The sequence below is a fragment of the Pelmatolapia mariae genome, linkage group LG18, assembly GCF_036321145.2.
Source record: "Pelmatolapia mariae isolate MD_Pm_ZW linkage group LG18, Pm_UMD_F_2, whole genome shotgun sequence".
NCBI classification, from domain to species: domain Eukaryota; kingdom Metazoa; phylum Chordata; class Actinopteri; order Cichliformes; family Cichlidae; genus Pelmatolapia; species Pelmatolapia mariae.
In genome coordinates, this window is record NC_086243.1 from 1,686,972 (window position 1) to 1,701,345 (window position 14,374).

Below are 14,374 nucleotides of genomic sequence, written 5' to 3' on the forward strand. Positions count from 1 at the left end.
TTCTGGACGATTCTAGCACCAGTTTTTTACAGAACGTTGTTGGAAATCAAAGAAAATGGCAGACTTCCACCAAATATGAATTCTGCAAACATTAATCTCCTGCTAAAACCAGGCAAAGACCCTGTATATCCCTCAAGCTATCGTCCAATATCCCTTATAAATGTAGACCTTAAAATAATTTGCAAAGCTCTCTCAAAGAGACTAGAGAAAATAACCCCCCTCTTAATTCATCCTGACCAAACTGGTTTCATAAAAGGTAGGCACTCATCAACAAATACACGTAGATTACTTAATTTGATAGACTACTCATACAGTAAAAACCTTGAAACTACAATATTTTCTCTAGATGCAGAAAAAGCGTTTGACAGAGTTAACTGGAAATTTCTATTTGCAACTTTACACAAATTTGGTTTTGGATCTTCTTTCATCAACTGGTTAAAAATATTATATAATTCCCCAACAGCTTGTGTCAGAACAAATGACCAGACATCCTCCAGCTTCTGTCTCCTGAGGGGCACCAGGCAGGGATGCCCACTCTCCCCTTCACTGTTTGCAATTTTTATCGAACCACTAGCAGCAGCAATTAGACAGAATTCAGTAATTAAGGGCATAAAATGCAAGAACGTGGAACATAAAATCAGCCTTTATGCGGATGATGTGTTACTCTTTCTCCAAAATTCACAAACCAATATCTCTGGGGTGATTGAACTGATAAACTCTTTTGCAAGAATATCAGATTACTCAATTAACTGGTCAAAATCTACAGTCCTTCCGATTAATTGCTCCTTCCATAATTCCTCTTCTACTCCACTGCAATCGGGAAATATAAAATATTTAGGTATTAATGTTTCTCCCAAGCTTGCAGATCTAACTAAATTAAACCATATCCCACTTTTAAAGAAAGTAGGAGGTGATCTGGCTAGGTGGAAATGTCTACCCATATCACTCATGGGAAGGGTTGCCGCTATAAAAATGATGGTATTACCAAAAATAAATTATTTATTCTCAATGATCCCAACTAAACCGCCGCAAGATTGGTTCAGATCTCTAGATTCATATATGTCCAAATTCCTTTGGAAAAATAAGCCCCCACGTATAAGCTTAAAAACACTACAAAAGACCAAGGATAAAGGAGGATTAGAACTACCTAACTTTCAGCACTACTTCTTGGCCAACAGGCTTCAGTTTATCTCAGGATGGCAAAAACATACCCTCTTAGATGAACCTTGGCTAGATGTAGAACAAGCACTTTGCAATAATCTAGAGATTTCAGATCTACCGTTTATCAGCTCAAACATCCAACGACATGAATGCTTCAAAAGCGTCAACATCAGCTCCTCTCTGACAGCGTGGTGGGAGTTTCTGAAGTTGACAGAGTCTCCATTAATCCCATGCAAACGTACACCTATCTGGAACAACCCTGACATATTACAAAACAATAATATGATAAACTTTTCAGATTGGAGTAGTAAAGGAATCAAATATTTAGAACATATACTAGAAGGAACAGAATTTATTTCATTTGACAGACTAGTTACACAATATGGGATCAACAAGAAAAGATTTTTAGAATATCAACAAATTAAATCCATAGTAAAAAAGAGATTTAAACCGGGTCAAGTTGAACTACAAACACCACCAAGTGTGGTTCAATTTCTTACTCTTAAAACCCCCAAATTACTATCCAAAATATACAGAATGCTTTCTAAAACAGATGAATCAATATCACTTCCTATTGCAAAATGGGAAGCGGATTTATCAGTTAACTTAGACCAAAACTTCTGGTCTCAGATTTGCTTAAAAACCTTTCATTTAATTAGAAATCCCAGTCTTCAATTAATTCAATACAAAATACTACATAGAGTGCACTATACAGGTCATCGGATGTTCAAGATGGGCTTTACGTCTACCAACAACTGCTCACACTGCCAAACCAATTCACCGGACAATTATATCCACGCTCTTTGGTTCTGTCCACCAGTTCAGAAGTTTTGGCGTGAGATATGTGAAGACTTATCAAAGTGTCTGAAATGTAACATTCCAACTTCTCCTTTAGTATGTTTGTTGGGCAGCTTAGATAATGTCACTACGGAAAAGAATATAGCCCATATGGTTTTCACTGCCCTATGCATAGCCAAGAAAACAGTCCTCATGAACTGGAAAAATAAAAATAATCTTAATTCTAACCAATATAGAAATTATCTATTAGATTACATTAGTCTTGATACAGCCTCTGCCACCACATCAGATCAATTGCTCTGGGCTCCTTTGATCAGCTCCATCACCTAGTGGGGGTGGGGGGCCATAGTTTGGTCCCACCTTCACTGTTGTGATTGGTGTGGGGGTAGGGACAGGCTTAGGGCGTCGGGGGGTTCCCCAGGAGCATCTTCCTTGGGGGGCTCAACCCGGGGTAGCGGTCATGGCCAATTAGGGGCTCTGTTGGCTCTTAGGTGACGGTTTCCTCGTGGCTGCGTGCAGCGGGGCTAGGGGAGGGTCTGTGCTGACGGACGTGGGTTACTGACCTGGTAGCCTGGCTGCCCCTGGGTGGGTCCGGGATGGGCGTGAGGTTCTGGGGGCGCTCCGTCTCTGGGCTGGGGCCCTGGCCGGGCCTCAGGGGCTTGGGTCCTGGTTGGTGTGTTGCCGGGGTTGTGGGCGGGTGGGTGTATGGGGGCCCGGCCCTGGCGCGGGGTGCCGCCGGTGCATCGAGCCACCTGGGGGGCTCTTCAACTGGTGGGGGAGGTTGTCACATCTTGCAGGAGCTTTCCTCTCTTCAGGAACTCTCTCTGCAGGAGGGGGAGATACAGGAGTGGTGGAGGAAGATCTCAGCCTGGGCGTCTATTGTCTTGTGTAGTCTGGAAGATGAGTGGATGATGGGGTGGGTGCAGTTTTCTCTGTGGTGGGGTCGGGTGAATTGTCCCGGGCTCTGTGGGGCCGGGGGGCGCTGCTGCACTGGGCCCCGGTCCGGATGGGCCTGGGCCCCCTTTCCCTGGCGGGTTGCACAGCATGGGGGTGCCTACTGGGGTCAGCGGGGGAGCTGGCCCCAGGGAGGGGTCACTTGCCCCTCCCTTCCTTCCCTCCCCATCTCCAGCGGCCTCCCTCTTCCCGCTCCACCACAATCACCCACACATGCAGGGCCTTGGGGTAGGGGTGTGTCACCAGGGTGCAGAGGAGACATCCCCCCCCTCTGTCCCCTTCTGGCTGCCTCTGCCTCAATTTTATCCCACAACTTAGACATTCACATTACTCACACTCTCATTACACATACATATAGGATCTTGGAGGTGGGCACGCTACACGGATTCCAAACTACCATCAGGGTGTACACCTCACCCCTGGCGTCGTTGCCCACCTCTCAATTTTAAATACATGTAGACATTGAGGGCTAGCAGGAGGGGCTATATGCTTACCTGCTGCTCTGGCAGGTGGCTCCATGCCCTCCTGGGTTTTAAATGCACCTTAGAACACACATACATCAACAGTACATATGAGCGGGTGGAGGGAGGTTTGGAGTCTTCCTACACCCCCGTTCTCTGCGGCCTGCTGGAGCAGGGGGGCTAGGAGGAGGAGTTGGCCGTCCGACTGGGGTCTGGTGTATGGGGCCTCCCTGCTGCTGCGGAGTCGGGGTGGTCTGCTTCTCCCCACCGCAGGGAAAAGGGTTACACCACCTGAGTCTGGGTGCAGTTTCCCCCTCCAGGGGCAAGGGTACCTAGACTCGGGGCTTAGAGTACGCTTGGGGAGTGTGATTGTGTGTACAGCGTCTCTCTATGTCTGTCTCCACGTTGGGTGAGTGTTGAGCAATTGTATATGAGAGCATGAGGGTGGGAATAGATGTTTGTATCTGTGTGTGCCTGTTTGTCTGTGTCTATATGTCAGGTTGGGTATCAGACGCCACCTCTCTGAGGACATCTCAGGCCCTCCAAGGTTTGGAGGCCCATCTCCCCCCACCACTTCCCCTGCCGGTGGCGGACGCCCTCAGACATCGGTGCGTTGGTGGTTCTCTGTCTCCGGGGGTGGGCGCCCAGGTACCCACCGGCTCACTCCTTGGCGGCTGCTTATTGGGGCCTGGAGCCTGGGGCTCACTCGGGCCACTTTGGGGATGGGGTGCCCTCGGCCTCACGGCCCGGGGCTCGGCCACTCAGGCGCAGCTGGCTGCCGGCGGAGCTCACGGGCACGTCACTGCAACCCCCCCTGGCTTCTGCTCCGCGGCTGCTGAGTGACCCCTCATCTGGGACTCTCCTCAGCTCTTTCTGGGATAGTGGCGCGGCTGCCCCTCTGTTGGTCTTCCTTGGTCTCTTGTGTTCTGGGGGCCTCTGGATGTCTGGAGTCTTGATCTCCTCCATACCTGCTTCATGCCCTGGAGGTCGGGGCAGTGGCCCCCCACACCCTCTAGCAGATCATCACATGAAGGAACCTTTTAAAAACAAGCGCGTTCATGCTCACAGGTGTACACACGGGTGATCACACACACAAATTACACCCTTTTTGGCTCCTACCTCAAAGCACACTGTGCGCTGTCGATCTCACGTGCTGCACAATAATGTTTAATATTTAGTATTTACTGTCATATTCTCATATATCATTGTGATCTTGTTTATTACTCTCGTTTTCTTCTGCTTGCTTTCTTTTTTCTTTCTCAACAGGTGATCCGGGTGATCGATATATGTATTTTTTGTCTGCTTATTCTGTTGGTTTTTGTTTTTTGCCCTTTTTCCCCGTCCCTCTTCTCAGGTTTTTTTCTTTCCCTCTTTCTTTCTCCACATTCTCTCCTCCAGTAAAAAAGAAAAAAAAAAAAAAAAAAAAAAAAAGGAAAGATGAATGCAGCAGGTACAGATACTGCTCCAGGGCATTCTTATTCCACCTTGAATCATTTGCGTAATTAGAACCTTTGTTCTCATGATTTGGTGCTATATAAATAAAATTGAACTGAAACACATCTTGTCATGTTCAGCAACATAACAAGATATTTTCACGTGAATATCCTAGAGTCCTAGAGTAAAAAGCTAACAGAATCAGAGAATTATTCATTTATATTATTGAGAATTAAAGTTCAGAGTGCAACAAATCAGAAATACTGGTAAAACTCACAAGCAGGTTCCCAGTCAGACTTGGCCGTAACACTGAATGTAGTGTAAAGCGTTTTGGGGTCCTTAGGGACTAAGTAAAGTGCTATACAAATACAGGCCATTTACAAAAATATAAAAATGCTTGGCATCAGTATGGTCACACAATTGTGCAGCATTGTTTGAATGCTACTACCTTGCACAGCCTGGAGCTTGTGTGTCTGGATGATAATGCACAGCTGAAGCACCAGTTGTGGAGCGCTCTCCAGAAAGGTTGCCAGTAGATGCAGCATGCTCACATCTGCAAATTCATAGACCATCCTCCAGTAGTAACGCCAGCGCTCTGTCTCAGCACCCTGACGACTCCGAACACCCAGGTAGATGGTATGGAAATACCTGAGGGAAACAGAAAAAAATACAGTGCTTCAACATCCACCATGCATGCTCAAACATTCAAGCACAGTACATCAACTCTTCTGAAATCCAAACTTTATCACTCACCTTCTCTTGGAAATACCAAATAGAAGGAAATTTGGACAAATGTACATAATAATGTGCTATTAATTTCTAACAATAGAAGCATTAATAATCTGTAACACAAGGCTGGTGCCAACTGACATATGAAGACAGTTAAAGGTTACTTTTGATAATCTATTCTGGTCCCATAGCATAAAACTTCATGGCAAAAATATTACTGAGACGTCTCATCCAGATCATTCAATGATTTTGTGGGGTTTCTATTCTTTTCAGAATCAGAATCAGAAAAGGTTTTATTGCCAAATGTTGAGCAGGTTTACATTAGGAAATTGCTGCGGTACTTAGTGCAAAACATACTGTAAGACAACACTTAAATAAACATAAAAATAAAAATTAAAAGTGCTAAGCAGATTAATATATACATGTGCACAGGTGATGATCAGTGCAAAAATGGAACAGATGCGGAGAACACAGTATAGGGTCATGTGTTTGTAGTGTACTGTTCATGAGTCCAATAGCAGAGACGAAGAAACTGTTCTTATGGCGAGAGGTTCTGGTCCGAATGGACCGGAGCCTCCTGCCTGAGGGGAGCAGGTCAAACAGGCTGTGTCCAGGGTGAGAAAGGTCAGCTGTGATCTGAGCTGCACGCCCCAGTGTCCTGGAGGTGTGCAGGTCCTGCAGAGATGGGAGTCTGCAGCCAATCACCTTCTCAGCAGAGGACAAAACACTTTTCCACAGTGTTTTGCTTTATTTTGTTGTACTAACAGTTTCTCCCAGTTTAGACTTCTCACTTGGCCTTTAGTGTTTCCTGGATGCTTGCTCCGATGTGCATCACCTGTTTCTAACGACTGTATGGGGTTTGATTTTTTAAAATTAAATCAATAAATCAAAACCCAAAAAGTATTCAATCAATCACTTATTCACATGACCCTTTAAGCACATCTCACTCACACACACACACACACGCACACACACACACACACACACACTCACACACACACACACACACACACACACACACACAGTGTATATATTGTGCTTTTCTTCTCTAACTGAGCACTAAAAATAATTTTTACTACTATTGTTCAAACATCCAAGCACCTTCTGTTTTTATCCTTTACCACCTTGTTTTCATACAAATTGCCTCCAATGAAGCAGCTTGGAATTCGGTATCTTACACAAGAATACCTCAACACACAGACTCAAACAGCCAGGGACTGAATCGATATTTAATTCAATATATTTATACAGCACCAAATCACAACAACAGTCACCTCGGGGCGCTTTATATTGTAAGGTAGACCCTACAGTACAGACATACATGCAGAGAAAACCCCAACAAGCATTTTGGCAACAGTGGGAAGGAAAAACTCCCTTTTAACAGGAAGAAACCTCCAGCAGAACCAGACTCAGGGAGGGGCGGGGCCATCTGCTGCGACCAGTTGGGGTGAGAGAGGAAGACAGGATAAAGACATGCTGCTCTGCCTCCCATTCTACTTTTAAACACTCTAGGAACAACACGTAAGCCTGCAGTGTGAGAGCGAAGTGCTCTAATAGGGTGATATGGTACTACAAGGTCATTAAGATAAGATGGGGCCTGATTATTTAAGACCTTGTATGTGAGGAGCAGGATTTTGAATTCTGGATTTAACAGGGAGCCAATGAAGGGAAGCCAATACAGGAGAAATCTGCTCTCTCTTTCTAGTCCCTGTCAGGACTCTTGCTGCAGCATTTTGGATTAACTGAAGGCTTTTCAGGGAGTTTTTAGGACTTCCTGATAATAATGAATTACAGTCGTCCAGCCTTGCTTTTTTTTTTAATTTAAATAAAGCAGCAAACTATTTCTCCAGGCTAAATGATGATCTTCTAAATTTGTGACACACCATTTCCTCTCCAGCTTACGGATTATCAGCTTTAGGCTTTGTGTTTGAGAAGTACAGTGGTTCCTCGCTATAATGCGGTTCACCTTTCGCGGCCTCGCTGTTTCGCGGATTTTTTGGTTGTGCAATGTTGCATGTTTTGTTTTTTTTGTTTTTTTTACAGCGCATTGTGCTCTGCATCCTGATTGGCTGTAGGTAGACCATTGCCAGTCATTCTCGTGCCGTGTCTCCTGTACAGTACAGAATGCGTTCAGCTTGTCAAATTTACATAAATCTTCGATCGTTAGCAGTGTGACTCTGAAGTGCTATATGTTTGTAAGTTTTCTCCCCAACAAACACAACAACGTCGTCACCTGCAGGTGTCTTTGGTTTCATTCTATAATACTGGACTTATTTTTCTACAAAGGGTTGAACTGTGAGAGTTTAAACAAGATAGAAAAGTGTGAAAACATTCATGCCTGTCTGAGAAAAGTGTATAAAGTTTGTACTGAGGTCTTTTACAGCCTTAAAACATCCATAATAACTTTAAAAATTAAAGTTGGCTACTTCGCGGATTTCACCTATCGCAAAGTTTATGGCAGGACGTAACTCCTGCCATAAACGAGGGACCACTGTATACCACGGAGTCAAATACTTGATTTCTTGATTTGAGGCCTTAGTTTTCACCGGAGCTACAGTATCCAGAGTCGTACGTAGTGAGGAGGTAAAATTATTAACAAGATGATCGACCTCTGTTGGAGTAGCGTTCAGGTAGCTGCTCTGCTCTGTGTTGGTACAGGGCATTGAAGATGATAACAGTGGGTGGAGTATATTCTTAAACTTAGTTACAGCGCTTTCAGAAAGACATCTACTGTGATAAAGTCTACTCTCCACTGCTGTGTAATCAATTATTGTAAATGTAAATGTTATCAGGAAATGATCAGACAGCAGAGGGTTTTCAGGAAACACTGTTAAATGTTCAGTTTCTATGTCATATGTTAAAACAAGATCTAGAGTGTGATTAAAGTGGTGGGTGGGTTCTTTTACATTTTGACAGAAGCCAATTGAGTCTAATAACAGATTAAATGCCATGTTGAGGCTGTCATTTTTAGCATCTACATGGATGTTAAAATCACCCACAATAATTATTTTATCAGAGCTGAGCACTAAATCAGATAAAAAGTCTGAGAAATCAGAGAGAAACTCTGTGTAAGGCCCAGGTGGACGATAGATAATAACAAGTAAGACTGGTTTCTGAGTTTTACAGCTGGGGTGGACGAGGCTAAGCATCAGGCTTTCAAATGAATTAAAAGTCTGTCTGGGTCTTTCGTTGATTAATAGACTGGTGTGGAAGACTGCTGAAGATTTGGTGCAGATGTGGAAACTGTATTGTTCTTTCTTTATGATTGTATTTATATTTAAGTTGTTACTTACTGACCGTTAGTTTGTTTTTTGTCTGTTTGGGAGCGGACACAGCCTCAGTCTCATGCTGATCAGTGCTGGTTGGGTCCCAACAACAGACTAGAAACAGACTGACCAGGGTAAATGAAATGTGTCATCTTTTATAGGTTATTAGTGTATTTATGTTGATGATACCTGATACTCACCACAGGAGGGAGGAAAGTTTTTCTACAACACAAGAAACCTCTGACAGAACAAACCACAACCTGAATCTACGCACGTGTTCACCAGGGAAAGAAAAGAGCAGTACGGTCACAGGACTGTACCCAACATGTCAAACAGTAAATGTGGCTGTAGCCACAGATATGAAATTCTGAATTAGAATGTGAAAAATTCTTGATACAACGCATTATAACACATCCGATTTAACTTTACAATAAAAAAAAGAGTGAAAATCTATTCTGTTGGGTTGCAGCATGGACAGAAGCACGCACACTGCAGCTCAACCTTTCCTCTCTTTACCTGAAGCAAACACTGTTTTGAAGAAATGCATCATTACTACTTTTCAGCTTGCCTCCAGCCTACATTTTATTCTCTCTCTGTCTGTGAATCATTCATTTCCATTGTCTCTTTCCCACTACCACTACCACCAAAACACACAGTCATTTAGCAGCATGCTAATGGACTGTGAAATTAAGTTCCAGTAAAGAATTTTAGAATTGAATCTGAGCTGATAGCATTTAAGCTGCAGTCTATTCATGGTCAGATGGACCAGACACGGTGAAGCTGTGGCTCCAGAGGAGACTGAACGGTTGTGTACTAGTGACCTTTTCACTTCTTTGGTCCTAACTGATGAACCTTTATCTAAAGTTCAGGATTGGGACCACACCCCAAACATATTCTTTCTGTCTGTGTCTGTTGTGGTGTTCTCATTTCTGTGTTTTATACATTGCCACATTATGTGGCACTCACAGTCCATTTTCAACCAGACTGTTTAAAGTCTTATATTCTATCTACTTTTCTTTAATCGTCTTATCATGGACCTCCTTCTCTCAGCCTATCAATTATAAATATTTCCAGCCCAGATCCTGCAGATCCTCTCCAAACCATTCTATTGAGCTTTAGCAGGTTGCCACAGAGATGCCACCAAATACTGCTGGGAAAGTAAGCTAACAAAATTACACTGCAGTTCAGTAACCTGCTCAGTAACCTCAGCTAGCAAAGCTTTCTCTCTGCTCCAGTCAAAACCTCTGATTCATTTTTCCTTCTTTGCCACACATTTAAATTCATATTTCCAGGAACAGTGGTTCAAGTCTGTTAACCTGCAGTCAAGAAATCACCAGAATGATTTTACTAAGTTCACAGGGATGCCCCGGGGTGATCACTTTTGGCCTCCCAAAGGTTCCTGTTTGCAATCCATGACCAGAAAAATCAGAGCAACCTTCTGTCTGGTCCAGGCCACGATCTGCTATGTTACCACCTATGAATAGCAAGGTGTAGCTGGGAATTATATCAGTCAATAAGGGCCTTCAACTTCCATAAATTCTGCTACATAAATGGCACCAATTAGCTAACTATGCGACAGTCTTTTGCCATCCCTTTCCTCTTTCCCCCTACTAATCAGTGCTCTATATCAAGACCCAGTTAACATCCAGTTATTTACATCATTTTTGACACCATGTATATGGCACCAGATTGTCAGATATATCTTTCCCAAGTCTGTGTTTAAAGCTTTTATCTGTCCTCATTTCTGTCTTGTCAGGTCTATTTCATCTATGCTACTTCTATATTCTCCAGTTTTGTTTTCAAGACAGCGCCATGTTCTACAACAGCCTTCTTAAACCTTTTTCAGCCTCTAATTCTGCTACAGAGATGTCAGCTTACTCATTTCTTTCATTTTATAGTCTGTCATCTGAGACTGGGTTGCCAGTTTCCTTTATCTCCATTGTCTCCGCTCCTGTTTCGGTCCCCTTGCCTATTCTTTCTCTGTTTCAGGGGTGGGTGTAGCTGTAGGTCAGGAGGTAGAGCAGGTCATCTGCTGATCCGAAGGTTCAATTCCTGGCTCCCCCAGCCTGCATGCCAAATATCCTTGGGCAAGATACTAGCCCCCACTTGCTCTCCGATGCATCCAATGCAATGCGCATGAGTGTATGTTAAAAAGCACTGACGAAGCATAGAGTGTTTGTGTGAATTGATGTGTATGGGTGAATGTGGCGTGTTGTATAGAGCGCTGAGTACTCCGGGAGAGTAGAAAAGCACTATATATATATAAGAATCAGTCCATTCAGTAATCTTCTGAAACAGACAGAAGAATACTGTCTGTTTCATTTATAAGTTTTAAAAAAAAAAAGATTTGCAAATCACAGCAAATCATTTATTAAAAACTTATTTCAATAAATGATTTGTTATTTACTAAAACCATCTGGTTGCAGTAACAGATTGCAGTCAGTCTGAGTCAGCCTGATGAGCGCAGCTTTGCCTGGGCCACAGTTCTTTGCTTTAGGAGACTTGACTCAGCTGGTTGCCAACTGCTTCTATTCTGGTTGAGTTCAATCCAATTCAATTTTGCTTACCAAATCACCCAAACACATGCATGTTAGGTCAGCTGGTCATTCTACAACTGGCCATGAATGTAAGCTATAAAAAGCTTAGATGTTTTGAATATAGTATTAAGAATGTGTAGTAAGACTAGAAAGATGCTGTATTACCTTACATCCCTTTATTGTGATTCCAGTTGATTTCTCAGTTTCCAAAATAAGATGTGCCTATGTGGCACCTCATAGTCCACCTTGAGTGCCAAGACCACTGTCAGAGTCAAAGTCTGAGTTTTAACAGATACAGAAACACAACAGGATCATGATCTGTAGAGGAAATACTGACCCAGTTTTTATATGTTGCCTCTACACAACCACCACAGATGTGACTTAAGTGTAAATTTCAGGGGTTTAATAAAATTAGTGCATTGGCAGTTATGACAGCCAATTTTATCGTTTTTTCCTTTTCAAAAGTAATCCGACTTCACCTGGCCGCAACACTGACCTGGTCCTTTGTTGTTCACTGACAAATCAAGCTGATAAGAGATCTGGAGCTGATTCCAAATGCTGAACACAACCGAGGTGTTCATCACTTTCATCATAGTGAAAAGGTACCAAATTCCAAATATACCAACTATGAAGTCTAGAAAAATGATGACGCAAATGAATGAGAAACCCAACTAAATCAATCAGAAAGACAGAATAAACTTTATTAAAAGCCAAACAATCAATCAGTGATGCAGCATACTCATAAAAAGCAGGAATGCACTGGTCAACTCAACAACAAAAGGCCTTAAAAATCACAAAAGACAACAACAGTGCAGGAATTTCGCTTGTTAAGATAAATCCCTTGCTAACACTGAGCCAGTTAAGAATACTCTTAAACAGGCAGGTGTATGAGTCTATAATTAGGATTTACAGACAGTGCAAATCCACAATGACACAAAGTATGCTACAAAGCAACCCAAGAGTTTCTGAAGCGAAAGACATTTTTCAGTCACCACTTTTTCACAGCTAATTCAACACTTTGGCTAAAAAAAAGCCACTCGAATTAAAACCTGTATTTTAATCATGTTTTCATTACTTGATTAAAAACACACTATGGTAGAGTACAGAGGCAAAGATGTGTCATGGTCCAAAAAATGACTAAATCAAACATTGAAACACTTGATGTCACATTGTTTGATGGGTAGCTCGCAGCCCATCACAGGACGTCATCACTTTTCACCACCACCTTACTCTCTGCCTATTGGCCCTTACAAAGGTGCAACGTTTCTAAGCACCAGCCACGATGCAGTGAATGTGTCCACTATTTTGTATTTTTATTGTAGGAGAAAAAGCAAATGTTTTCTGCAGTTATACATATCTCTGTCCACAGGGGTCACCATCACTAAAAACACATTTCTTTATCTAAATTGTTGCATAACAGGGTGAAGAAGGTGTAACATTATATTGATTTGAATCATTCTGTATTTGCAATAGTATCCATTTGAAAATGTATGTCAACGTGCAAAGCTTTACAGTTTCCAATGATTTTTAAAAGGTTCACTGCATGAATAAACATCTATTTATTTATGCACTCAGTAAGTAAACAAATCAACAAATAACACAAGAATAACCCTAACAGCAATTTCAACCCCTGGAGTCATATAGTTCTAATAGAGAAGTGTCACCCTGCAGTATAACAAAAATATATACATCTGGTGTCATGTATTTTATGTTGTTTATAGATAAACTGCTGTCCAAGACTTCATATAACTGTGATCTTATTTTCATGAAAACATAGAACTGGGTCTATCATGTAGAGGAAAGTAACCAGCATTGTATTTTACAGCCTGGTTCACTGTCCATGTGCAAACTGTAACTTTGCAGTTACAAACAGTCGACTGCTCTCTCTGCAACCACACGAGCAGTCCCCCTCCTGCTCTGAAAGGAAGAGCATGAATAATGTAAGCAGTCGATAAATAAGCCTTTGAATGTGAAACCCACAACAGACACACAGTTTCACAGAAGCTAACCTAAACTTAACCTGATTAAGCTTTAAGCCAAGTCAATGATGGTTCATGGAACCATGAACAGTCTTGTAAGGGGGGCACTGAACACTTGAAAATATTGATACAGTATTTAAATGTCTTTTAATGAAAATAACATCAATAAGATTGGCCAAGAAGGCAAACAATTGTAAAACAAATATGAAGTGTCCTTTATTGAAACTGTTTATGCAGGAAGGTGTCTTTGGGATGTTTAGAGTTTAGAATTTCTTCCAAGTTGTATCTTTCATTGTTTGTACATGCTACCTTTATTTAGATAGGTTGGTATCAGGTCAGTTTCTTTTTCAAAGTGCTCCTGAATTAAACAAAGAAGTTATGTTCACTGCTGTGTATTTAAATTTACAATAACAGATTACACAGCAGTGGGGAATACATCACTGTGGCTGATGTCTTTCATAAAGTTAATTCCTCCACTGTTATCTTCCTTGATGCCATGTGCCAGCACAGTGCAGAGCAGCTACCTAAACTCTCCTCTCACTGAGGATGATTGTCTTGTTAATAGTCTTAGATCCTCACTGCATGTAAGTCTGGATACTGTGGCTCATATCTTCTCACTAATGTAGAAAATCTTTTAGCCTAGAAAAACTGTTGCATTATAAAAAAGCCCTCTGTAAAGCCAGAACATCTTACTATTCATCACTGATTGAAGAAAATAAGAACAACCCCAGGTTTCTCTTCAGCACTGTAGCCAGGCTGACAAAAAGTCAGAGCTCTGTTGAGCCAACCATCCCTTTAACCCAAACTAGTAATGACTTCATAAAATTCTTCAGAAGTAAAATTTCAAACACTAGAGAAAATGATCCATAACCATCCCACAGATGTAACATTGCATACCGCTATTATTTATTAATTATTTATCGTTATTGATTTATATTCTTTCTCTCCTATTGATATTTCTGGGTTAACTTCAGTAATCTCTTCCTCCTGTCTATTAGAGCAGGTCGACTAAAGGCCTACCTTTAGTCAAAGACTCATTTTTTTATATCTGTTTT

The 14,374-nt window shown here is 42.1% G+C and overlaps 1 protein-coding gene across 1 annotated transcript in view; it reads right to left on the reverse strand.

Annotated features, from left to right (window-relative positions):
* The window catches only part of xkr4 (XK related 4), a 31,686-nt gene that overhangs the window by 9,977 nt on the left and 7,335 nt on the right, over window positions 1–14,374 (reverse strand). The window contains exon 2 of the mRNA XM_063461123.2: window positions 5,257–5,456. Within this exon, the coding sequence (XP_063317193.1) occupies window positions 5,257–5,456 (200 nt within the window). The remainder of the gene's footprint in view (window positions 1–5,256; window positions 5,457–14,374) is intronic.